At 38.8% G+C, this 27,549-nt stretch overlaps 1 protein-coding gene across 1 annotated transcript in view; it reads right to left on the reverse strand.

The window, feature by feature from the left end:
- Window positions 1–27,549, reverse strand: part of LOC149251691 (AP-5 complex subunit zeta-1) — a 515,410-nt gene that overhangs the window by 303,597 nt on the left and 184,264 nt on the right. The window contains exons 9-10 of the mRNA XM_089459526.1: window positions 16,680–16,827; window positions 16,458–16,534 (exon numbers count right to left, since the gene is read on the reverse strand). Coding sequence (XP_089315652.1) covers window positions 16,458–16,534; window positions 16,680–16,827 — 225 coding nt within the window. The remainder of the gene's footprint in view (window positions 1–16,457; window positions 16,535–16,679; window positions 16,828–27,549) is intronic.

A 27,549-nucleotide genomic window follows, 5' to 3' on the forward strand; every position in this document is an offset into this window, starting at 1 on the left:
CAGAGTGTATTACTATGGGATCACCGAGATGCTATTCATCACAAATATGCTGAGACTTCATCTCTATGGTACCCATCCGAAAGACTCAAAGATGCTTGTCCGAATCCTCTGAGATTTGTGAAGTATAGTTACTGTAATTACCTACTACAATTACCCATCGAAGTTGCAGAGGTATCCGAGATTGTGTACTGTGGACAGACCTCTGAAGTGACATGCGAAATCCTTCATGTGACTACCCTCTGAAACATCAAATGAATCTGAGTTTTGCATTGTGCTTTTGCGAATACCCTAGGTGGGTATTTATAGTAGTTTGACCCACATATTAAGTCGACATGACCATGTCAAGAGATGTGTCTATTGATGCAAGCCGACATGATCTATTTAATTCATCTTGCAGGTTGACTTCAAGAGGAGATTTGTGCTTGTCTTTTGGAGGGCTATTTAGACATATTTATATACATTGACTCATGCTCATGAAGAGCTTCTTCATACATGACATTGACTCTTTGACTTAATAATAAATCCTAAGGCTCTCAATGGGAGCCACTAACAAATAAACCTCTTGCTCATCAAACCCATGTAGCAAGGCATACAAAAAAAAAATTATTCCTTTTATTTTGTCATTTACAAAGATTATGTCATTATGAAGACCGAACCTAGTTACATTTTACAACAAGAAATAGGCCTACAAACATCAGAGTGTGCAAGATCCAAGATTCATTTGGATCTACTATCACTGCTAGTACATCTTCCTTTCTATTTTTTGCCAAGGGAATATCCTTTGCAAACTCCTACATGATCAACCTTAATTTTTGGTACACCCTTAACAAAATCTTTCATTCTAGTCAAAGCTTTATAGTGAATATAAGCATACCTTCAATGCCATAGTTCACAAAGATCAATGGTGTTATGAAGCAAAGCTTGAATTGAATGTCCAAGGAGATGATATAGGCCTCCAATTCGCACACCAACGACCTTGGAAAATTCAAAAGAGGAGTCCTTCTTCCATACTAAGACTTGTCCATAAATAAAAGCAATTCTATATCCTTTGTCTTCAAGAAATGAGATGGACAACAAGTTTTTCTTCAAACCAAGAACATAATATTGTTAAGTTTAATATTACTTCTTGAATCCAATTGAAAGGATGATGAGCCAATATCTTTGACATCATATTTGCCATTGTCTCCAAGCTCCACTCTTTGTGCCATCTTCTTTTCAACCAATTCATTGAGCTGATCACGATTCCCAATCATTGTTGAGAAATCCATTAGAGCAGCATTTATACTTGATTTCTCTGATTTGACATTTACTTGTGATATTGTATTTGTCTTATGTTGATTATATTGGTGTTCATATCATCAAATAAATGCCAAAAACACAATGAACACCAAATGTAGACACTCAGCCAGGGAAAAACCCCTAAGGAGGGGAAAACCTAGTCAAACTCTTCCTTAGTAGTATCAAAATCAAATTGAGACCATCCTAGACCCTTGACCTAAACCTCTCTCCATCCATCAAGTCAGCCTTTGAAGTATTTTTCTTCCATAACAGTTCTTCAAGTTTTTGATCCTTCTTGGCATCTCCTGCAATTCTAGAAATTTCGAATTCCTGTAATCATTGAGACTTCGGCTTCCTACAATTATAGACATCAAACTTTGGCTTCCTGTAATACAGCTCAGTTCTTGTACTTCATACTTCAGTCCTGCAATGATATCTTGGTCCTGTAAAACTTCGCTCTCCTTTTCCTTAACTTCGCTATTCTATAATATCCGAACTTGCTTGACTTCTTCAGGTTGGGTCAAGTTCAGTTAGGTATATATAGTTGTTATTCACTGTAAATGAGGCCGACATGAATAATTAGGAACCGACTTTTGGAACTAACTTGAGGCTAACTCGATGGATGGAGGGTTTGACATGACAGAATAAATAAATTTCTTTGACCTCATGAACCCAAGAAGGGCTTCTTACATAACAAATTTGACTTTGACTTAAACAAAAATCCTAGAGCACTCAATGGGTGGTTTGACCTATTGACTATCGACCCAAGCATGAAACTCATGCTTTAATAAGTCCATAAAAATATTATTTTATGAATAATCTTTCATTTCTTTCTTTTCATAATTACATGACTCAAATACAATTATGAAGACTGATACTAGTTACATTCTTCAACACTCCCTCTTAACTAGGGAGGTATTCATAATTACATACACATAGAGGTACATGGAAGATCTCAAAGTGATATGAACTATGAAGAGTTCTAGCACACACATTGCTATAGATTAGATACCCGACCAGGGTACTCTAATCGTGAGGGACTAAGGTGGACTCAAGCTTTAGCCACTCTAGGTACCATCAGGCTTTTAAGCTCTACCACCAAGCCAGGTATCTAGGTGTGTATCCAAGGTCGAAGCTCCATGACCAATGCCACCCTCCTTACTTTGAGATCTAGACATCAACACATAGGCCGACCAGATGTCCTCCCAAGCATCTTGCCATAAGATGCTTCATCTCTCCTAATTGACTAAATAAGATATATCCACCAATCCAAGCATGCTTCAAACGTTCAACCTTTTATGGAGAGATCATGCACAATCACAACCCCAATCAGTAATAAACCTTTAAAGACATATTCAAGTAAACACAAATCTTCGGGATCCTCAATCATTCGGATGTCGCTTAAATCATCATCAAGTTATCCAAATACATCTTGCCAAAAGCTTTCTTCTTTCACTTCTTCAGCAGCACCAAATACAGCCTCAGTACTTCTCAGGGCTTTTGTTTGTAACTTCATGAATCATGAACATTCATTTGTAGCACTTTCATTCTTACTTCAAGGTATAATATGCCCTCCCTCTCAACTGGGGAGATATACCCTTTCTTCTATCTAGGCTCCCTCTCAACTTAGGGAAATCAACAACTTCATAATATCGGAGAAACTTCATTCTTTCAAGGCTTTATTTTTTTCTTATGGTATCAAGGTCATCTTGATCATCATCATTCTTATAGCTTCATTCATCATGCTTACCAATATTATCAAGTCATCTTTACTTACGAACATCTTCAACACATTGAAGATTATGTACCTGCAAAACTTTAATAGCAAGTACAACCAAAAACAAATATACAGAAGCATGAAGTTAACTATGTCATTACAATGGAAACATCAACTCATTCATGCTTTTAGACATCAAATACCTAAACCTAGTTAGGTTTATAATCAGCAAGGGTCATATATTTTATCTTCTAGACTTCAACTTCTTGCTAGGGTTTTGTCATAAACCCTAGACTCCACCTTGAGACACAAAGCCTTAGATATCAGCAATTCAATTAAATAACAATCCTACTATACATCTAAGGTTTCAACAGTATCCTTTTACATGTCAGACTTCTACTAGGGTTTTATTACAAGCCCTAGATTTTACAAACTATGAGCATCAACAATTAAGTTAGCATACTTGCATATACATATCTAGGATGCATTTCATATTGATATCTACTAGCTAAACCCAAGACACAAACATTAATACATCAAAATCAGATATACGACAATTTCAATCACACTGATGAGAATTCACCTAGGGTTTCATTCCTAGGATCTTACTATAAAGGTCTTGTTCACAAACCCTAAAAAGTCTAGGATTTCATATATAACCTAGACATTAACAGTAAACCCTAAAGGACTAGGATTTTACCATAACAATACCAAAACCCTAAATTTGTAAAGAATAAGATTTTAACATATATTCTACACGAACCCTAAGAAGACTAGGGTTTCATTATTAACATTGTCATACCTTTAGCATTAAGAGGCTAGGGTTTTGCAGTGAACCCTAAAGTTAGGGTTTCACAAAAATGATCAAATGATAAAATAATGAGGGTAGATTTAATCTAATGATTAATCACCTAATCAAGAATCTCTATGATTCAAAGCCCTAGATATAAAGATGTTAGTAATTTAATGCAAAATTTCAAAAATACTTTAATGAAGAAGTTTTGTTGCAAATCTTATAGTTTTAGACATACCTGGAATTGCACTTTTTACCAAGCTTGTAGGATTTCCTTTATTGAAGTGTTCCTTCTAAATTTAGCCATAATCTCTTATGCCTGCAATATTGATAGACAAGTACAACCAAGCAAAATATGCGATACTAAAAGCTTAATGTTAATTTGTTAAGCTATACAACAATGGAGGATGGAAGCCTAGGGTTTTCAAGTACAAACCCTAGACCTAGCAAAAAATCAATTTATCTACTTCTTTAATCAACACTAGGGTTTTTTCTATACCCTAGATTACTTACAAGCTTTAGAAGTCAAGAGTAATGATTGATATATGCCTAGCGTTTTTCATGTGCTATTTCGAGTTTTCAATCCTGGATAAGAATCTTTAATGTAATGGAAACTATAAACCTAGATTCATATGAACCACTAAATTCTAAGATCCTTATTAAATGAACATGCCATACCTCTTGTTACCACTCAAACTAGTAGGGGAACTAAGGCAAATCCCTAAAGGGTAAATGCTAGGCCAAGGGCAACAAATGGAGATGTAGCCCATTGTCACCTCAATTAAGGCTCCCTTCTATTTATGGAATTTCACCGATGGGAGGAGACCTGGTATGTGTGGAGTCACTAATGAATGATAATTCAATGGATATGAGTGACCCAAACCCTTTTCCAGAAACGTTTGAAGGATGGAGCTTACTTGCTTTCTATGCAAGGTACTATGTATTTCTAGGGAAGGGAAGAGGATTTTAAGGGTTAGGTTTATGGGAATAGGCTTGTAAAGGAATTCCCCAGTCCCTAAAATCCTTATTAGAATTGGTATCTCAGATGGTTCTTTAAGAATGACTTTTGAAGGAGTGGGACCAAACGGGGCCAAGTAGACCCGATCTAGGATATGAGGAAGGTATGAAGCAACCAATGATATTCTTACCCTAGACAAGGTGGGGGAAGGATCAAGATAAGAATTTCACTTGAAGATGATGCTTTGATCCTATGAGGTACTAGCCTTCCAGATGGCAGGGCAAGTTTTGATCCCGGAGCTAGGGCTTGGCTTCTCTCCCAACTCCACTGTCGGAATGTCTTCAAAATTGGAGGAAAGCTAGAGGAAAGGCCAGTGCAAAAGACCCTAGGAGATCAAATTATTTTTATGGCTAGCTTGTCGGGAAATTGATGCCCTAGGTACCCCAATGTGGCTACACCTAGGAGGAGGTGAAAGAATAGGATTTTTAATGACCACCCTTGGTAGATCAATGCCTTAATCCTTGGGACAATGGAGTCTATGTTGAGTATGAGAATTATTTCTTGGTTCCCAGTCAAGGAGGCCTCAAGATCACTTCACTTGCCTTCTAGGTCAAGAAAAGCAACCTTGCAACTTTTATATTTCGATGTGCAAAAGGTATAGTTTATCAAGGTCAAACCCTTTGATAGAATTACCCCAAGGAGTTTTCGCTCACATTATATGGCCCATACATTGAAGGATGCTATAAAAGAGACAAATTCCACAAATTTAAGCATTAAATGCATGCAGCAATTAGCCCTAGAACAACGAAAATCCCAGTCCAACATATATGACAAAAGTAAACAAGAATAACATCAAAAGAACGTAATTACATGTAATAGAATATATCCAACCATTCACAATTGACAATAGAGAAGCTACAAGAGAAGATAAACCAATATCCACACATCAAAACTCATCCATAAAGCCCCAATTCATCCTCTAGAAAAAGTATGAAACTCATGAGAAAGATAAGATATCGAAAACCAAAGTGATGATGAGAAATGAACTCATCTCACTTGTATTTATACACAACTTAGGAGTTTGAATTAGCCTCATTGGCCTACATAAGCCCCAAAAATAAAATAATGTTCTAATACTACAACTTTTGGTGACAAGCTCACCAAACAAGCTCATAAATGAAAAAGAAAACCTCTCAAGAGGTCAAATAATAATTCATGCATGTCGTAGGATCCTCTAAGAGGCCTAATGAGGTCCACGAGTGCCACAATGAAGAATAGGGCCCTCAAAAGTAGTGGACAAGGGATTGGTGTTGAAATTTCTAAGTCTGACACGTCAGAAAATCCTACTGCATTATTTGGTTTATTTCACCTACTTAATTATTCCTTAACAAGTTATTTATCCATATAAATACTGAAAATAAACACAAATGCAGTCTCAACTCATATACAGATCATCAACTGAAATAATAGACAAACACACAAGGGACACCGTTATTTTTGGACAATCGTCCCTGCAAAAACCCAATGCGGGAAAACTGATGCAGCAATTTTGAGGGTTTTATTATTAAGCAGCTTTCTTGAGTACAACTAGGGTGCCAAACTGGCTCACCCAACAGAGATTTCTACATGGCAGTAATACCTCTTCAGCTTCTCAGCACTAGTATAGCCCACGAAAATCCTTCCGGCACTTCTGCAAGGCTCTGCGTCAGCCCTGCTAGCCTCTGTGTAGCTCTGGAACCCTCTGCGTCAGCCTACTACCTCTCTGCGTCAGCCTACTGCCTCTTTGCATCAGCTCTCTGGCCTTTTGCGTCACCCACGCAAGCCCCTCAGCCTCTGTGTGGCTCCTGCTACCTTTGCGTAGCCTCATCAATCATTGTGCTCGCCCTCCAGCACTATCTCTACCTCTCTACTATGTACTCACTGCCCCTCGCTACAACTCAAATCGCTTGTTCAATTTTTCTCAGCAAACCCCGCTCCAGAAAATCGAATTGACTGATCAATCTTAGTGTGTCTCCAACTAACCCTCAAGCCTCCTCTTATACTTTTCCTATTGAGTCTTCAACATCCGAGATTAAGTCTCTAATCAACGACTAAGATTAGATTTAGCTTGATCCATGTCATTTATAACATTCTTGTCCAGTTTTATATTAATACCCATTAATATTTTAATTTTCCTAAGTTTAGACTTAGGAACTCCATTAAAAATTTTAATTATTTTAATATCTCCCTAACCGGGTGGAATTTCCCAAGCCATTTCTATATCTTGGAGATTTCATGTGCTTTAGCTTCTCCACCAATTTTCATGGCTAGAGCACATCTGATGCTACCCCAAATCAACAGTTGGCCCCTTGTAATAACCTATGGTGTTCCAAATGACATGTGGGGGCACAAAAGTGTCCTCATGGGTCTCCAAACAAATCAAAGATGCTTGTAGATCGCCTGCAAGGGCTAGGATGATGGTGTAGGTGATGCCACATCATCGTGCAAGTCCTGGATCATCTGCCAAGTGTATGGTGTAGATCTAGGGCCGGCTAGGCATGATGGATCGGGTGCATCCTCCTCATCCAATAAGTAAACCACGAGCAATCTCTAAATGGTTGTGGGGATCCATGAAGTGCAATCTGTTGTTGGGAGGCCCATGGCTCTCAATGCTCACCTTACATGTGTCAATGTAGCCCTCTAGAGGATTAGGACCCCATATAGGGAGACCAAACCCCAAATGGAAACCATCTGCAATCCTGCATAAGATCCAATGCATCCCTTAGCCTTCCAGTACAACAAGTCATTAGAGAAATAGAGTAAATGAGCTTACCTAATCATGGACCACAGGTGGGGACTTCATAATGGCCTGCCCTTCCATAATGGGCTTTGGGATGTGCCAATGTCTCCTAAACTCCAAATGGGGTTAACCAAGTACCCTATTAGGTGGTTTCTACTTCTAAAGGGGATAATATTCAAGGTACATCCTTCAAAAGGTGGTGGCATGTGATAAATATGGTGAATGAAGTAGGGGATGAGAAGGGGTAGCCATGGGTCACACGTTGGGGTGCAAGGGTAGCTAATAAGAGGGAAACCCACACTTGGGTTTATAATTTATAGGAGGGAATATTCATAGTACATGAGGTGCCCCGCCCTTGATTTTTCCAACCTTCTTTTATGCCTTTTGCCTTTTTATGATTTTCTTCGATTGAGTGCTCGGGGCTCAAGGGTTTAGAGCATGATGTGTAAGATATAGTAGTGAAATCCCACTTTTAAAGTGGGGCGGTTCATCGCCCACTAGTGGTTGGGAGAATCATGGGTTCGTATATGATGAATAAGGCTCATAGAACCTATAGGAACCGAGGTGATGGCCATGATAATGGGGTAGGCAGGAAAAATGATGGATGGGGTAATACTGAATGGAAAGAGGGTAATATAAGCAAATAAAGGAGCACAACCAAAATCAAGGTTTCTCGTGAAATACCATCCCTGGAACCAAACGGTCAGTAAAAGAGGTCCCACGGGACTAGAATCCAAGGTTAATTCCTAAAAGGGGTCTAGGGGACAGAAGCACAAACCTAGCCCATTCTTTCCGCCGAATCCCCCCATAAATACATGCCCAGAAGTGTCCATGATAAGCAAACTACAATACCAATTTCCAAATGACAAAGAATACCTTTAGATTCACGAGGCCCACCTTCAAAAATACAATCATCGCAGATGGGCGAGGAACCACAACGCTAACTTAGGTGGCGTAGAAGATGGCACAATGAGTTAGCTGGTGGCTGCAAGGGGCTGCTCGCTGTCCGCTGAGGACCATCTTGGAGAAAAAAATTATCCTAGGGATATTACACACAAAATGGTGGTAACACCTCTCAATTACGTACTCTGATCCTTCATTAGCCAAGATTTATTGTTTTTCAAGACTATCAAAGTCTGCCTTCAAGAGGTACTGCAATTTTTCATACACTGCTAGTTGATTCCTCACTAACTAAAAGAATCTCACCGCTCCTTTACTTCTGGTTAGGTCATAATTGTAAACTACATATACTGTCTTCAACAGAAGGGACTGCTTCCTTTACTGTTCTTGATAAGAAGTGTACTAGATACATGAGAGCCTGACAGATATATATATATATATATATATATATATCTTGAGGGAGAGACCCTATGAATAGGCCTTTTTTTAGACCTTACAAACAGGCCTAAAGATCTTCATACCATACAGTGAAATTTTGATGTCAAGAAATGTCCTACAAAGCACTGTTTAGGACATGAATATATATATGCCCATAAGTATGTATCTTGTCGTCACAGGAGTCTCGGCTCTCTTTTCTAAGTGGTTGTTGTTATGAGTTAGTCTTAGCAATGCTTCTTAGATACCTCGGTCTTGGATCTTTTCTTTTAAGGAGTTGTAAGGGACACCTTAAAGCCTGATTTGGTCAGAACTTTTGAGAAAGTATTAGAATTTTGGATCTCTGAAAAAGTTGATTTTAGACCTTCGTTTTTATGCTCAGATTCTCGCTTTCTCTTGTAATAGCTAAGTTGCACTGAAACAGATACGGGAACGGATACGAATACGAGGTTTGAAACGGATACGACAAATTTTCAAAATATTAGGATACGATACGGCAAGGAAACGACATGCATATATATATATATATATATATATATATATATATCATCTTTTAGAATCTAGAATCTATATCTAAAAATGCATAGTCATCATCATGAATTCAACATAAACAAATCATCATCATCAATTCAGCATAAACATTGTCATCATCATTACATTAATAATGTAATCAGAAATGCTACAGCCTTTGTGCTTTCGAGTCCAACTCCTTCAAAGAACTTGTCATGCATGGCAGATGATATCTATCTTCCTTGCATGACAATTAAAAGGCCCATGGGATCATTGGGATATTCCATCAAGACCTATTTGAACATTTCAATCTTCTCAATGTCAGCTTGGTCTCATGACTATATGCAGGCACAAGATTGGCTAGAGAAGATTTGTTATATTGGAGGGATTTATGAAATCAAGAGCAAAATCAATGACAATTAACAAAACCTTAACCAAAATGAAAATTAATCGCTCAAATAAATCTCTTTACGAAGACATTCATCAAACCCTTTTATTTGCATTTTTGAACATCTATCTTTTTCTTAGTAAGAATCCTTGATAAATATATGGAGTGTCGTTGTTTCTAAAGATTTAGAAAAGACTTTATGAGACTCTATTTATAGTGAGTTTATTTGCAAATCTGAGTTCTTCATTTTTATTATTTATTTATGGCTATACAAACTTTCAAGCTTTTTAACATTTTAAGGGTGGATTTTGATCACAATTTTCGTGGATCCGTTTTCGGATTTCTCCGGAAACGGATCCAAAAAAAAATAAATCCCTTGGAAACGTATCCAATTCCAAATCTAAAGTTTCAGATTTTTTGAAATGGCACAAAAACGTTTTTACAGCGTTTCAGACAAGAATCGTATCCGTTTATGTATCAGAAACGGGGATCCGCGTTTCCAGAAAATTCTTCAGGAGTTTCCGATAACTTAGTGTAATAGGCTTTGCCTTGACTAGGCTATATGCCTAGCCTTTCAATCCTCAAAATACAAAGCATTTAGGCTCCTCTTTGTTATTCTTCAGTTCTGATTGGTATCCTTAATCTTCCGGGTTTGTGATCAAATTGCAGAGGTAAAGTTTTTATAGTCATGCCCAGAATTTCGTTCTACTACCTTCAAGGAGCTCAAACTTATGAGAATGACTTCCTTTATTTGTGTTGAAGTTCTTTTGTGATCTTCTAACTGCCCTTTAAGTAAACGAACCTTGCTCTGATACCATGTTGAGAAATCCATTAGAGCAGCATTTATACTTGATTTCTCTGATTTGACATTTATTTGTGATATTTACTTGTTATATTTAATTTCTCTATTTTGTCTTATGTTGCTTATATTAGTGTTCATATCATCAAATAAATGCCAAAAACACAATGAACACCAGATGTAGGCACTCAGCCAGGGAAAAACCCCTAAGGAGGGGAAAACCCAGTCAAACTCTTCCTTAGTAGTATCAAAATCAAATTGAGACCATCCTAGACCCTTGACCTAAACCTCTCTCCATCCATCAAGTCAACCTTTGAAGTATTTTTCTTCCATAACAGTTCTTCACGTTTTTGATCCTTCTTGACATCTCCTGCAATTCTAGAAATTTCGAATTCCTGTAATCATTGAGACTTCGGCTTCCTACAATTATAGACATCAAACTTTGGCTTCCTGTAATACAGCTCAGTCCTTGTACTTCATACTTCAGTCCTACAATGATGTCTCGGTCCTGTAAAACTTCACTATCCTTTTCCTTAACTTCGCTATTCTGTAATATCTGAACTTGCTTGACTGCTTCAGGTTGGGTCGAGTTCAGTTAGGTATATATAGTTGTTTTTGCCTGTAAATGAAGCCAACATAAATAATTAGGAGCCCACTTTTGGAACTAACTTGAGGCTGACTTCATGGATGGAGGGTTTGACATGACAAAATAAATTTCCTTCTTCGACCTCATGAACCCAAGAAGGGTTTCTTAAATAATAAATTTGACTTTGACTTAAACAAAAATCCAAGAGCACTCAATGGGTGCTTTGACCTATTGACTGTTGACCCGAGCATGAAACCCATGCTTTAATAAGTCGATAAAAAATTTCTTTTATAAATAATCTTTCATTTCTTTCTTTTCATAAATAAATGACTCAAATACAATTATGAAAACTGACACTAGTTATGTTCTTCAACAATCATGTGCCTAAAGGCACCACTATCCACCAACCATATTTCATCATGACCGACAATGACACCTGTAAAATCAAAACACAATGAATATTCCTCATCAGATTCATTCTTTCTAGGCCTCCTCTTATGAGAGGACTCATCAAGGTCAGCTCCAGAAGCATGATGCTTCCCTTTCCTTTTTTGATCTCCATTCCTTTAATAGTCATCCCTTTGATTTCTTTGATGACGATGAGATTGATAGTGTTAAAATTGGCAACTAGGGCCAAATCCACATGGGTCATCTTATTTATGACAGCTGATATTTTTCTTGGATTCCTCTCTCCGAGAGGTGTAAGATTGATCTAAAGATCATCCAATTATGACATGTACAAATGAAGTTATGAATTTGTTTTCATTATGGTCAAATTGCCAAGGTCGGCCAGCGAACTTATGTAGGCTCAGAAGCCCAACAGTCAAGTCTATTCATCCTCAATGTTGCATATAAATAGAAGGTGACTTAGCCTCATTTGGACACTCATCTTCACACTTCTCTCTCTCTCTCCTCATTGATTGGATACGGATTTCTGGGCCTCTCTCTCTCCACACGTCTGAAATTTCAGGAGAGCGAAATTTCAGGAGACCAAATTTCTGGACAGTTTGACCAAGCGTTGACCAGCATACGTTGACCTCCTTTGATTGCGTTTTGTGAGGGTTATCTCTGTTTGGGCAGGCCTCATTTCTGGGCACAAAAATCAAGGCTAGACGATGACTGTTGACAAGTGTTGATTGCAGCTAGGGCTGACCGCAGGTGGGTTGTTTGACTAGACTTTGACTGGGCTGAATTTGACTGTTTTGAGGGCTATTTTATCTTGCTGTTTGAAGGCTGAAGTTGACAGAAGTTGAGCGATTTGTTGAGGGTCAAATCTGCCCTATTGACCAGTGTTGACTTTTCTGGTTTGGGCTCTTCTACTGTTGTCATAAATTATCAGATTTGTAAAGTGTACTATGTCTCTCTGCTGAACTATTGAAGACTATAAGAAGAATTGATCAAGGGTTTCCCCACATTGGGGTTTGTCCCTGGTTGGTGCCACATCTTGTGTCCTCTTGTTTTGGCTTGTCTTCTACTGTTTATGTTTATGTTCTATCTGCATTTTACTATCATGTTGATGTGATTGCCAAATTGGATATTGATATTGGGCTAATTAAGAAATTGAAGTAAAATTGCTCTAAAGCAGAGAACATACCATTGTCGCTTAAAATTAATAGATAGTGACCATATGCTTGGCAACGAAAGCATTAAACTTTTGTCAAATCTCTTTCATCTCTTCTATCTCTCCTATCTCATGAGGGAGGAGGAGGTCTTCTTTGAGGTGCACATTGCCTTCTTGGACAATTTATTGGAGTAAGTCTTGAATTAGGTCTCCTACCATAACTTCTTTGAAATCTTCCAAAATTAGGTATTCTTTTGGAACTCTTGGAATAAGTTGCTAAAGCTTCTTCATTTGGATCTCCAGTCTGGTCTCTTGAATGAAGTCTTGATTCTTCTTGAGTGCAGGAAGCCCACAGCTTATCAAATGAAGGTGCATTCTCTCTTGCACTAATGCTTGTTGCAAAAGGATCCCAAGATCTAGGTAAACCACCCAAAGCCACAGCTACCAATTCTTTGTTAGATACTTCTTCACCAATGGCCTTGAGTTGATCTCTTATTTGAGATATCTTTACAAAATAGGAAGCCATTATATCATTCTTCGTCATCTTGATATTGTGAAGTTGACCCCTTAAGCTTATAGATTGATTGATGTTGTTGATAGTGTACAAACCAATGATGGCATCATACATCCCTTTGGATGTTTGGTGATCAACAATATAGGGAATTAGATTATCCCTAACAGATTCTATGATGAGATTCAATGATGATGTTTCTTGCCAAGATGCCATCATCTTGAAATTTTTCTTTCCATGCATTATCAGTTGGTTCAGTAACGTTCCCTGTAACAATTCCCAAAACTTTATGCATTGCAAGAACTAGATCAATCTTGGCCTTCCATGCCTTGTAATTTGTAGCTCCTTCAAGCTTCTTCTCTGTCTTCATGAAAGAATTCATGATGAAGATGAAGATGACCAACCAAAATCACAGATCCCAAGATTCTTCAAGGTGCTTTCAATGCTCTTCAAGGTGATCTCACAGCTCTTCCCTTCACCAAAGCTCTGATACCATGTTGATTTTACTAGTGTAGTCAAGACTAGTATAGTTTTTCACAATTGATAACTACTTCTAATGATATAACCAGTCTTCCTTTTACATTCCAATCATTAAGTAGCTATACATGAAAAACTTCAACCATTCATTTCAATAATAGAACAATATAGATATCATAGTAAATAGTAGAACAAGAGACAAGAGACACCAAGAATTAGGCTCACAGCCAGCGAAAAACCCACAAGGGGAAAACCCACCCAATCTTTCCTTATGAGAGAAATTTTGTTCATCAATAATACATCAAAGAATATTCCAACAAGGTTCCAAATCTGACCTCAATTTGTCCAAGTCAAAACCAGTCAACAAAGAGAGAGAAAGTCAACTTCTGGTCAATGTCATGCCTGTAATAATAAGGCCGAATTTTGGCCTGTGGAAGCTTTGAAATAGGAGGACTGAAATTCAGTCAACACAGTTCCTGAAATCTTCGGTCAAATGCCTCAGTCAAACGCTATGGTCAACTAAAGTCAACGAGCCAGAAATAGGACAGAAGTTCAGTCAAACAGGTCAATGAGCATCTGCAACTTTCCAACCTCCTTCAATAGTCAAGAACTCGATCAAAACAGAACCAAACTAGCTCACATCAATGCAAGTCAAAACAGATCCAAAGAAGATAGTCAATGCTAGTCAAAACAGGGCTTCTTGTCTCCTTCTCACGTGTGATTTCTCTCTACTATTTTAGATTGAACTTGTGTGTGCTGAAATGGTCCAAATGAGGCTCAATGAAGTCATATTTTTGTGTTGGAGGAGGTACCTTTTCACACATGTGAGCCGACTTGTCCTTTTTGAGGCCGACTTAGTCAAAGCCAATGTCATGTCCCTTCTCAAATACATTAGTCACAGGGTGCAACTATACATTTTTGGCACAATTTTGGTTTAGAAGGAGGACCCCACACTTAGACTTAGGAACTATAGGGGAAATTCGACTTTATTTTGCAACTAGTGGAATATGGGGGTCACCCACATGAGAAATTCGAACTTGGCCATTCCATGAGCTTGGAGGGAATCGAATGGGTGGATGGAGGGGCCCACATGAGGCTAAAGGGACCCAAGGTGATAAAAGGAGGATCAGATCTCATTTTCGACCATCTTGAACATTTGCAAACAAACACTCTTTTGTACGCTACGTTGCTTAGCGAGTCTACTGGTTGTTTAGCAACGAATCTCTCACGTGGGAGATTCAACCTCTTCTTTGGGGGACCATCCGTGCCCGCCCTAAGGAGGTTGTTCGGAGTTCCACATGAGTTTCAAGGAGTTCGGTAAAGTCAAACACTTCATCCATCAGCGCAGAGAGGGAACTGCGTACTTCTTGGGCAGCCAGAAACACACAGGAGAGGTTGGAAGCCAGCCAAGAGATTCATTGCTTGCTGGGAGTTCCAGGAGCTGAGGAGGTTGCTTGTTGAGGACATTTTCGCTAGAGTTTGCAGCCAACTAGACCAGTGCATCAGTTATTCGAATTTCTGGGCAGAGGGATTGCGCAAAGCCCTGTAGCAGCAATTCGTGGGGACTTGGGAGAGCAGTCAATCTTGGCCAAGAGCCATCCAAGGAGCAAAGAGTTGGATAGCACAAGTACAACCAACATTTCAGAGGTGTTTACAGAGGGATTTGCAGGCTATTTCCTGCAAGTCGAATTTGGCAGTTGAAACAGGGGAGAGGCCCCAAGGAGACCGAAAATCCAAAATCAAAACCAGCTAAATTCGCTTCTAGGTTTTATCCAAGGAGTCTGGGGTTGAAAGGATATATTTTTCTGGGCAGTTTTTGGGCACCTTCTAGCGATTCGAAGTTCAGTAGAGCAGCAGTTTACTGGGGCAGCGCAGTGCGGAGTGGTACAGCAGCTAGACAGCCTTCAGCTCAGCGATTTTCCCACCTGGGGTTGGTCTTGCTTGTTCATTGGGACAAGCCCAAGTGCACCATTCCATTTTATGTTGTATCTAGCCCTCTGATTTTTAATAATATGGCTCAGCAGTTCCTGATTGGCAATGTTTTCATGGACGTTTAGTGTGTTTTTATTTTTATATGCTGCTGCACCATTTATTTGCTTAATATCACTCACATTCTTATTTAGGAACATTACAGTCAAAAATATGATATGTCTCCTTTATTTGCCAATGGAAACACTGACCACAGCTACTAAATTTTTCAACACTTGCATGCCTTTCTACTCTTACATGTCACTCCTATAACATGCCTTGAATTTTCTAAAAGTTCTTCCTTTATTGTACTATAATGCTAAATCATATAAGATCACACACAACACTTGCATCCATGAAAGAGTTGGAATGGTGTTAATCTCCTTACAATCTTCCCTTGCTCCTCTCTGTTTTTTAGATATGTGCCACTACTCCTAGATAAAAATTGATCTATTTCACTATAGCATTGCAGGAATGCTATGATGGAAACATGACATTATTCAATCATTCATCATCTACATTTGTACGCCATTCTCTTGAATAACAATGATATAAACGATAGCTGTCACATGAAATTTGCGAGTCCACAGGGCTACCATAAATGTGGGTATGATGAGACCTAGGGGCCTTTTAAGATGCTTGGTCTATTTTAAGTAACACCTTTTCTTAGTAATTGACTAATTTGAAAATTTTGCATTTTACTATATTAAATGATCTAAGACAGATTAAAAAAAATGTACAACTAAGCTTCAGGATAAATTTGCAGCTGGTTGCAACACAATAATTTGCACACAAACCTCAAAAGCAGTCTTTTTGTCAGGAATCAACGTAGAATTTCTTGCCATGATTATTGGTATTAATGCACAAATCAGAGCTGTTACAAACATAGAAAGATAAGGTTAGTTTATGAAACATCATGCTATTTTGACAGTCATACCCAAATAATCACAACATTTTGACTTCATAACAGAACAGATATTTTACTTCAAAGTAAAATCTAGAAGGGACAATTAGCATACAATCATTCACATCACGCAATGCAATCCTGAAATATACTTCAAGAAGACGAGGAGCCATCTTGAAAGCCTGTTTTAGCCTTTCTGATTGTGTCGAACCCATGGCCGCTTGTAGTAAAGCAGCCATGTGTGGTGATGTCCAATGGCGCTCCTGAACAGGGAAAAACAAGCTATAATCCTTTCACTGGTCCATTCTGTTATATCATCAAGCATAACCACACTTTTAACGAAGAAATATAACCAACATTGCCCTGAGCACAAGCCCTAATCTATTCTAGGGGGCAATTAAGTTCCTATTTAACAATAGTCATCTCTGGAGAGAATAGCACATTAAAAAACACATAAAATACCTATAACATGTGGTGAATGCTTGATGAGGCTCAAAATGTCTCATCATTTATGTATCATTTTCCCCTCTGCTTCGTTTTAACTAAATATATTTGTATGGAAAGACAACTTTGTTGATGACGCTATGACAAAAGGATGCATTGCAGGGGACTTAAAGTCTAGTTTTAATTGAGCTTCTAGGTAGCATAAGTGAATAAGCTCAATATATTTTTACTTGAATTTTTGGGTAAGTTGGATTTGGTCAATTTTCAAAATCAGTGCTTAAGTTATTTTTAGGCAATCCATTTTCAGTAGAAAGTGGTTTTTAGTTGAATAAGTCCCTTTGATTTGAACTTCTACGACTCTTTTTGAGATGGTGGTTTTTCAACTTGTTGAGGCATGTTATTGCCTTTATTTTTGGGTTAAAATAAGCATCTTCCTCAAACAAATCCAGATCTGGGATTCTCAGCAACCTGCAAAGCTATCCTTTCCCCAAGATGGAGCCAGTGTTAGCACCAAAAATGAATTTCTTCAAAATTCATATTGTGGAATACAACAATGATGGATTGTCTACTTTACAGGGTTGAACTTGCCAAAGGTTCATCCTTCGGCATTGACAATTCATGGATGTGCCACACAGTGAAGCCAACAACACAGACTTCACCAAGGAAAATAGAAGAACAATAGCAGATTTACTTAATGTTGTTGGGAGGGATGATGTGGATGGAAAGGTGTTTCAGTTTCTTTGTGCTTGCGGTGCACCATTCAATGTGCTTCGCTCTCCCTATTGGTATGATATGGTTAAGGTCATCAATGAAGCCCCAAAAGGATACAAGAGACCCAAATATGAGAAAGCTAGAATTGTGTTATTAGAAAGAGAAAAAGGAAAGGTTCAAAGAGATTTTGACAAGTTTTACAAATGAGTGGCTGGATTGCAGGGTATTCATTGTATCAGATAATTGGACAAAAGTTAGAAACCAACATTTGATAAGTGTTCTTCGTGTTTATGCTAGCGGTGCAGTGTTTCTTGCAAGTCATGACTCCTCCACCAGTGCAACTTCCCAAAAACATTGCAAATCTCCTAATGAAATGATGTTGGTCAAGTGATCACTGATAATGCAGCAAATTGTAAGGCAATAGAAAAAATTGTTGAGCATACTCATCCACACATCTTTTGGTCCAGGTGCTTGGTGCACACATTGAACCTTTTGATGCATGATATTGTGAAGAATAAAGAATGTGGATGGATTAATGAGCTTTACAAGAAAGGGAAGCAACTCATTAAATTTATCACAGGGCATTTGCAGGATGAGGACTACAAGGATCCGCCGATGAAATCTTCAATAGAGTATTCATGACTTTAAGAAAAAGCAGAGATCTCAATAAAGAATTCCACTTATGGTGTCATGTCCCTTCCCAAATCTATTTGTAACAAGTTTTGGTCTCCCCACAATTTTGCATAAATTTTGGTGAATAAAGGAACCCATGCATTTTTTACTTAGGGATTTAGGAGAAAGAGAGGCTGAATTAGATTGCTAGTGGAAGGTGGGGGCCACCCATGTGGGAAAACGCACTTGAGCAATTCGAATTGCCTTGGAGGGGAATCGAATGGCTTGGAGAGGGACCCACATGGAGGAAACGAAGGCCCACCAAGATATGAGGAGGAGCTCCCCGAACCCCAACTAAAGGTATCCTTTTTCATATCAAACTCATTTGTGTTGCTCGAGCTGCTTAGTCGAGTTACCTGGTTGTTTAGCATGGAGTTTCCCAGGCAGGAGACTCAACCTTTCTTCAGGGGGACTTCAAGTGCCACCCTAGGAAGGCATTTCACACTACCTTGGAGGAGAACCAAAGGAGATTTGTAGCCACATCACTCAGCCTTCGATTCAGCAGTGCATATTCCTGGAGCACGCAGGAAGGGAACACGTAGAGGTGATTTGGGGGTTCATCCAGGCAGCACTTGCCAGGAAAGTTTGGGAGTTGGCGTTATTACAGAGGATCAGCCTTTCAGAGGAGTCTTGGACTGGGAGATTGCTGCATTTGGACAACTCAACTTACAGCCATTGTGAACTACGCAGAGGGCCATTCTTGGGCTCACGTGGGAGATGGGGAAAGGAGCTATAGAGTTGAAGTCCAATGGGAGAAGGGAGGAAAACCATAGGGGACAGCATCTCAGCATTTGGGGCTGATTTGGAGAGCCTTCCCAACCATTTCCATACAAGTTGTGATTCCCGGCGTAAGGAGGAGGACATGGTCCTTGGGGGTCGATTTTCAGGGGTCTAAACTAGGCCAAACCCTTTATGGGTTTTGGTGGATTTTTGTTCAGGAGCCTGAAGCTGAAGTTGCAGTATCTTCTAAACATGGGAAATGGAGTTTCCAACACATCCCTTCCAACAGGCAGTGCAAATCACCTTTGGAGCAGCAATTGGGCAGCACTAAGATCATCATTTGGTCACCTAGGTTTTGTCACACTTGTCCCTTGAGACAAGCCCAGGTGCACCATTCCATCACTATTGTATTTGCTCTAGAAAGATTTAATAAAATGGCTCAGATGATCTTTATTTGCAATGTTTTCATGGGTGTTTACTGATTGTGTCTCATTGTTGGATGCTGGTTTGTTTACTTTGCTTTGTATATCACTGAATTTCCTAGTTAGGAACATTACAGTGGTATCAGAGCCCAGATCTTGGCTCAGTAGTGGGCAGTATCACCTATGAGTGAAGAGGACAGGCAGAATATTACATACAAGAGCCAGAGGTACCGAAGCAAGGAAAGAGAGCTAGAGATCACTCTAGACACAGAGGACAAGAGAAAGATAGTGGTAGCAGAAGACATGGGAGAGCCCAAGATCAAGGAGTAGATGGCCTCTGACAGCCTCTTGAAGGCTCTGAATGATTTAGCGAAGGGGAAGAAGGAAATGTTGGACGCGATCAAAATGCAAAACCGGGAGAGAAGCACTCCTAGGGGGTTTCTATTTAGAGAGACTTCGGGGCCTCTCAGCAATTTGACCATCCTACACCCACTGCGCAGCCTCCATCAGCGAGTGAACCAACTCAAGCTACGCTGCCCTCTTTCATGCTTTTGGCGCAGAATGAACCAAAAAGGGTCGAAGATCCTTCACAAATGGGGGAGAACTTCAAAGAGTGGCAGTCCATGGGGGCAGACTTCAGGGAGGCACTCCCTTTCAGAGATTCCTGCAAGCTCAAGCAAAATGAGAAGGGCAAGAGCTATGGAGGATAGGGAACATAGAGCTATGAGTTGCAATGTACATTGGGAGGATGTACTTCCCCACATACGATGGCACTGCCAACTGTACAACTCAGGCATGGGTAGAGAAGATGGACACTTATTTCCAACTCAACCGGATGGAGCTGGAAGCTGTCAAGATGGCCACGCTACACCTGGAAGGGGAAGCCCATAACTGGTGGTTTCATGGCTTGACTACCTTGGGGCATGCCAATGTGACTTCATATGAGGATTTCACCAGGAGGGTGGTGGAGCGATTTGATCAGAGGGATCCAGAGGCTCACTTCAGGGAGCTAACCCAACTCAAACAAACAAGCAACCCAGAGCAGTACATATAGGAGTTCTTGAGAATCTATGTGATGATGTCGGACCTATCAGATGCTTGGAGGGTGTACACCTTCATAGAGGGCCTGCTCGAGCCCCTGCGTGGACTGGTGAAGTCACGCAGACCCTCCACGCTGCAAGAAGCAGTGACATGTGCTAGAGATTTGCAAGGGGCCATCCCCAAGACACGAGCAACCTTTCTTGCATGAGCTCCCTACCCCGAGAAGGGGAGTGGTACTAGGCCACCACCACAGAGAGCAGCCCAAGGGTGTGGGCAGCTAGATGATGAGACCTGGAGGGACCTCAGGAGGAGGAAATTGTGTTTTACTTGTCGAGACCCCTGGGTACCAGGCCATCGATGCACAGTTGGCAAACCCCACTACATCAAGGTCTTCTCAGATAGCGATCAGGAGGACGAGGTGGAGCTAGAGTGTGGTATGGGAGATGGTGAGAGTTCGGCAGAGAGGGTACCACAACCACCACCTCCACAGGGAGGGGCATCCTTTGCTCCATCCAGGGGAGTCCTTGCTTCTTTATGCGCAGTCCCCAAATTTTTGACATTGAGGATTCGTGGTACAATACAGGGGCAGCGGGCAGGCCTGGAATTTCAAATTCTGGTTGCCCGTCAAATGAAAATTTGATGACGTTTTAGTATTTTTCACGCCTTTCATTTTAGGTTTTAAGCAAATTTGTGAGTGTCAACTTCTCTTTATAAAAAAATTCTCTTTTAGCTACTTTTTGCATTGCAACCTTATTTTTCATGCCTCTCATTTTACGTTTTAAAAAAATTTGTGAGTGTCAACCTCTCTTTATCAAAAGCTTGTCTTTCAACTACTTTTTTCATTTCAACCTTCATTAATCTCTGCGTTTTAATCTCCACATTTTAAGCAAATTTATGAATATCAACCTCCCCTTATCAAAAACTCTTTTTCAACTACTTTTTACATTTCAAAATTCGTTTATCTCCTTCCCAGAGTACTTTGTTCTTTCCTAAATTAGCTAAACAAATCAAGGCTTATTTCAACATGAAACCTTGTGAAAAGCTAAATAAAATGGTTATGTTAAACACGCTAATTGTGAAAATTTTGCTTTAAACAAAGGAAAGGTAATTAGGAAAACAATAGGGGAGCACAACAACAATGTTGCAAGAGTCCATGATGGTTAAATAATCTTTTCTTTGATATAGATAGGCTAATTTTGAAAATTTTGCTTTAAACAAATAAAAGGTGAATAGGAGAACAATAGGGGAGCACAACAACAATGTTTTAGGAGTCCATAAAGGTTAGATAATCTTTTCACTAATATAGAAAGCAAAGGTAGACATAAGAGGGTGGTGATTTGGATATTCAATTACATAATTAATATAGAATTACATATATTTTTTATAAAAATAAAAGAATATATAGATTTTATAATAAAAATGAAATGATAAATGAGTTTATATAAATTTTAGTTTTAAATATTTAATAAAAATGTCTAAATATTAATCAGTTATGAGTTTATATATTTTGTTCTATAAATATTCAATAGATAAAGTCTTTAATCATTGTAAAATTAAATTATATCTATTTTCCCTTTTCTTTCCAAACCAAAACAGTACGCCACTAAGTTTGAACTCTCTTCTGGACCAGTTCAATCCATTCATAATTCTAGGCATTACAAACTCTCTTCTGTACCGATACAGTCCATTCATAATTCTAGACATTACCTTTGTTTGTAGAGGTATTATCAATTTTCACTGTTGAAATTTGAAATTAAACGTTATTTCGACAGGTTACAAGTATATAACACACGTCAAAGTTGATGTGGAATTTTTTCAATGCCCGTCAAATACGTCTTGGAACACAAAATATGTCCTACAGGATGTCAAATTCCAGGCCTGGCAGTGGGTCTCAGTCTTAGTTGATAGTGGGGCTACCCACAACTTCATAGATGCCCAATTGGTTCAGAGGAGGGGCATCACCACGACAAAGTTTGAGGGCTTTTCAGTCTTGGTGCCGGGTGACCAGACTATGCAGTGCACTCAGTATGTTCCCGCCTTGACTGTGACCATGGGGAACTACTCCATGACAGACCATTTCTTTGTGGTAGATGTGCCATACACCAACGCAGTGATGGGTGTCTAATGGCTATACTCCCTTGGACGAGTTACCACTAATTGGAAGAAGCTGGGGATGGAGTTCACCGTCCTGGATGGCAAGATGGTGGTCCTCAGAGGCATGCATTCGTACCCACCACAGACAGTCCCAACGCATAGGATGGAGGCAGATCTATGACATGGAGACATAGCGTGGGCAGTAGAGCTGAGGGTTTAAGAGGGTGGGGGACAAGCCTAGTCACCACCCCCGGACATACAGGCATTATTAGACAGTACCCAGTGGTATTTAGGGATGTTGACCACTACGTGTCAACGACCCATAGCAGTACACCCCCTTTTTTAGCAAAAGGGATAGCACCTAATCGACGTGTCCATGTCATTCAGCGATCATCATCACCCTGATTATCATGTTATAATGTAAACCCATTTTGCATGTGTATAATGTAAATAATCTCAGCAGATCAGTGTCATGTATGTAATTGCCTAGGTAAACCTACTTTTCTAGTGATGATCTACATTCCAAGAGGTTTTTTGTCTCACTGATCCATTCTCGAATGGTCGACAGAGTTTTCCTTTAGCCTTACCCCAAAGCCAGAATGGATTTTGTCACTGGGATCTTAGGCGAGTCTTAGTGTTCTAGATTGAGTCTATGTAAAAGTGATTTGGGAATAATCCTAACTATTTGGTTAGGTTATTTTATTACAAATAGCTTGGTCTGCTAGATTATATTTGTGTCGCAGAAATGGGTAGTCTGTGAGGGTCTTTTACAAATGGATTTACCCCCTTGAGATGTAAAACATATGAAAATCATTATGTATAGTGTCTTGAGGGTTGGAAAAATATTTATCCCCTCATAGGTTAATTAATTAAATTTTCTGGCCAAAATTTAATTAAAATCCTAAGCTGGAAATTTAATTATTTCTAGGTCTTAGATAAATTTAAATTCTCCAAAGGCAAAATTCGTTGGTCCTTAAAAAATCAAATTTTTGAAGGTCCCGAGACTAAGCTAAATTAATTATTTTGCTAAATTTTAAGCCTTTGGTCCTTGGGGCTAAGTGAAAGTCAAAATTTTGGGGAAATTAATTCAAAATTTTAATTTTTGAATTAATTAAAATGCATTTAATTGAAAATTTCGAATTTCCTCAAGAATTTAAAATTTCGACAGATGAGATTAGAAAAAAATTGATCTCCATCACGGTTGAGATTGCTTTGGCGAGGTCACTCGAACTAGCTGTTGGAGGATCTATCTTTAAATAGGAAGTCATTTGTCAGTCAATTCCTCTGATCTCTGGATCGTGTACTAAGCTCTCAAGCTCTCTTGTATACTTTTTTGAATTAATGCAGAAGTCTTTGGGTTTCAACGTACTGTATTGTTCCTCTTCATGAATTTATGGTAATATTGTTTTAATTTCTGCTTAATAATATGTGAAACTATCAATCAATAGCTCTCTTAGAATAATTTGAATATAGATATCTTCTTCAGTTTGTTGGATCTAGGGTAACGTTTTTAATTTTGATTGAAGTAGCAGGTATCTCTATTTCTTTAGAATTTTATTGTTGTTCTATTTCTCTACTTGATTTGATGGTTGATCTAGTGTTTGCAGAAGATCTCTCAGGTTCTCATTGAGCGTTTGGGGATAGTCCTTGGTTGGACCAGCCAACTCTCAACACATATTTTCTAAATAGCCTACTTCATATAAGCCTCAGGATTTATCTAACAACAATCTTTTTTTCTGCAAGGTGTTTTTGGGCTAGTACCTCTCTAAAATTTCAGAATCTTTTAAATATTTTGTGGAAATTTTGTTAGATCTGGCTATTAATAGCCTTACATTATCAGATCCGGGAGTGGAGTTGGACTCATACTCCTCAGATCTGATAGATCCATAAATTATTTGTATAGATCTATTACTTGTGTAGATCTGAAATTTTGTAACATCATTTTGAATTTTAACACTTGGGTTTTTGGGATTTTCTCTATTTTTGTACATATTGGCATTGGGTTTTTCTCTTTTCACTTGTGCAAAAATAGATCTGACAAATCAGCGAAGAAAATTTTCAAATATGACCTAGATCTAGACCCTGGAGGGCAAGATCTGTGCTCAAAGATTGTGTGCAGAATAAAGATCTGAGAAATCATCCAAAAAAATCTTCAAATCTGAGCTAGATCTAGACCCTAGAGAGCAAGATCTGGGCTCAAAGATTGTTTGCGAGAATAGATCTAGGAAATCAGCCAAGTAAATCTTCAAATCTGAAATTTTTTCAAGCAAAATTAGGGGTTTTGAGACAGATCTAGACCCTGGAGGGAAATATCTTGTCCCAAATATTTTTGCAGGGCCAACCATTAAAAATTTTGCAATAAATTTGAAGACCGGAAGCAAAATATTTTTTTCAGAACAAGGGTTTCAAGTTTTGGGGCTCCTAAGGCCAGATCTGCCCTCTCCTAGCCCAACGTTAGTTCTATTGGGCCTAGTGCTAGCTCTCATTGGCCCTAGATTCCCCTTGCTCCATTTCGGATTTGAATATTTAAGTTTTTGAAGCTAATCATTGGTGGGTTTTTGCAGAAAATTTGGTAAAAATTTGTGTTTCAGGTATTGAAATTTTTTGGACAACTTGGGCAAGTGATCTTCAAGGCCTAAGGGTTTGATCTCTAAACCATATTTTTCCTCAATGTTTGCTACAGCAGTCATACCTTTTCTAATAGTGGTGAAAAACACATATAAGTGATTTGAAGTTAACTAAAACAATTGCTAAATACATTAATAAGTCATTTATGTTTGATGTGTATCAAATATTTCGCCTAGATCTACATTTTGGGTGACTATTATCTCTGAATAACTTTGTTTCTAAGTCTGAAATATAACAATGGCAAAATTTCATGTGGGGTAGCCTAAAATCAGTTCCTAAGTTGTCTAATGAATTAAGGAATTAATTCTTGAGTTGGGCATTCATCATTAACCTTATTTCATGTTTTAACTATTGGCTGTAATAAGTATATCAGATCTTATATAATTTTGGAAATCACATCATAACAGGCTGAAATTTTTTGATAATTCATATGGGCAAGTTTGGAAATTTTTCGGTAAATTTTTGGCATAAAGATATCATTGATAGCTTACTGTTTTCATTGTCATATTGTTACTGTCATAAAGTTTTTCTTATTGCTATCCTAAAAACTAATTTCTGAAAATTAAGCACTCTATCATGGAATTGTGATAAAATGCATATCTTTTGTTTCATGAACTGAGTATTTTTCGAGCATCAAATATTAATTTGTGAAGACACTTTTGTTCTCTTCGAGCTATAATTGCATTTGAAAGAATCTAGAAGATTTGAAGTAAGCTTGTGGTCTAATTACGATATTGCTAAGAAGTTTATCTTTCAATCTTTGTCTAGTGAAGAGAACATTCATTTTGACAATTAAGGGCTTTGATATATAACTCTGAATCAGATCGTAGCATAAGCACTTTTCATCCTTGAATCTAACTTCATTTCATCTTCTAATCATCTCGTGCGTTTGCATATTAAGTTAGTTCTGCATAAATAATATTAACTTCCAAGCATAAGCTTGGTCGATAGAAAGATAGGTATCCATCCATCTTTGCTTGAGAAGTCTACTTTTAATAGTACTTAAAACAGTGGCTTTGCAATCGTCAGAGCCACAACACTCTGCAGTGCTACAAGCACCGGGTATGTTAGGTTTTCAGGAGAGTTATCGTTAATCACACCTTAGTGTGTTTCACCTTATCTTCTTTCTGCCAATTACTACAAAATCAGGCTCAATATAGAAAGGATCGAAGGGTTAAAACTTAGATAGGCATTTAACTAAAATTAACCAAGATTCTTGCATCTCATATTAGCTTTAGGATCTGCACTTCATATAAGATAGTCATTACTCCAAGCATCAGTTGCATATCAATTACTTGATCCTAAATTTCCTAGCAAGATAGTTGACTTCATAAGGCACTGTCATCAATTGTTTAAAATCTAATCAAATCCTATAAATCTTGCTAAATCTAAATCAAGTACTTGGTCGCTTCACTGTGTCTCCCAAACTGGCTGGTTTCCAACTAGTTCTCCTTCATTCCATTTTCGTAGGGTCTACCCCCCTTAGCATGTTGTAGGGAGACAGCTTAAATAAAGAGATTGGGGATCAGGGTGACAGCCCCCGATTTGAGTCGTTGTCGCGGTGCCTAGACATTCTGTGCGACAATAGGGGATATTCCGCTAGGGCAGCCCCCAGACAGGGGATTCGAGCACACCATTGAGTTGGAGCATGGTGTGCAGGCTACGATTACCACCACTTATAGGCACCCCAAGGCCTATAAGAACGAGATTGAGCGGGCCATCAAAGAGTTGTTTTCGTTGGGCCACATCAGGTCGAGTTCAAGTCCCTTTTCTTTTTCAGTAGTGTTGGTAAAGAAGAAAGATGGAACCTTGCACATGTGCATCAATTACCGGGCGCTCAACAAGAAGACAATGAAGAACCGGTACCCCACACCCCGCATTGATGAGTTGATGGATGAGCTTAGCGGAGCCAAGTACTTCTCTAAGATAGTTTTGTGTTTGGGGTACCATCAGATCAGGGTGAGGGATCATGATATCCCTAAGACAACCTTCCAATGCCATTATGGGCACTTCGAGTTTTTGGTCATGCCCTTTGGGTTGACCAATGCCCCGGCCACCTTCCAATCATGTATGAACCGTGTGTTCTGGAGACAGTTGAGGAGGTTTGTATTGGTGTTTTTTGATGACATAATGATATACAGCAAGACTTGATAGGAGCATCTCCAACACCTAGAGGAGGTGTTGCATATTTTGGAGGAACAACAATTTTCTGCAAAGTTATCCAAGTGTGAGTTTGGCCTGACTGAGATGCTC

The sequence above is a fragment of the Pinus tabuliformis genome, chromosome 7 (genome assembly GCF_031772625.1).
Source record: "Pinus tabuliformis cultivar Carrire ecotype Pingquan chromosome 7, CPIR1, whole genome shotgun sequence".
Classification (NCBI taxonomy): Eukaryota; Viridiplantae; Streptophyta; class Pinopsida; order Pinales; family Pinaceae; genus Pinus; species Pinus tabuliformis.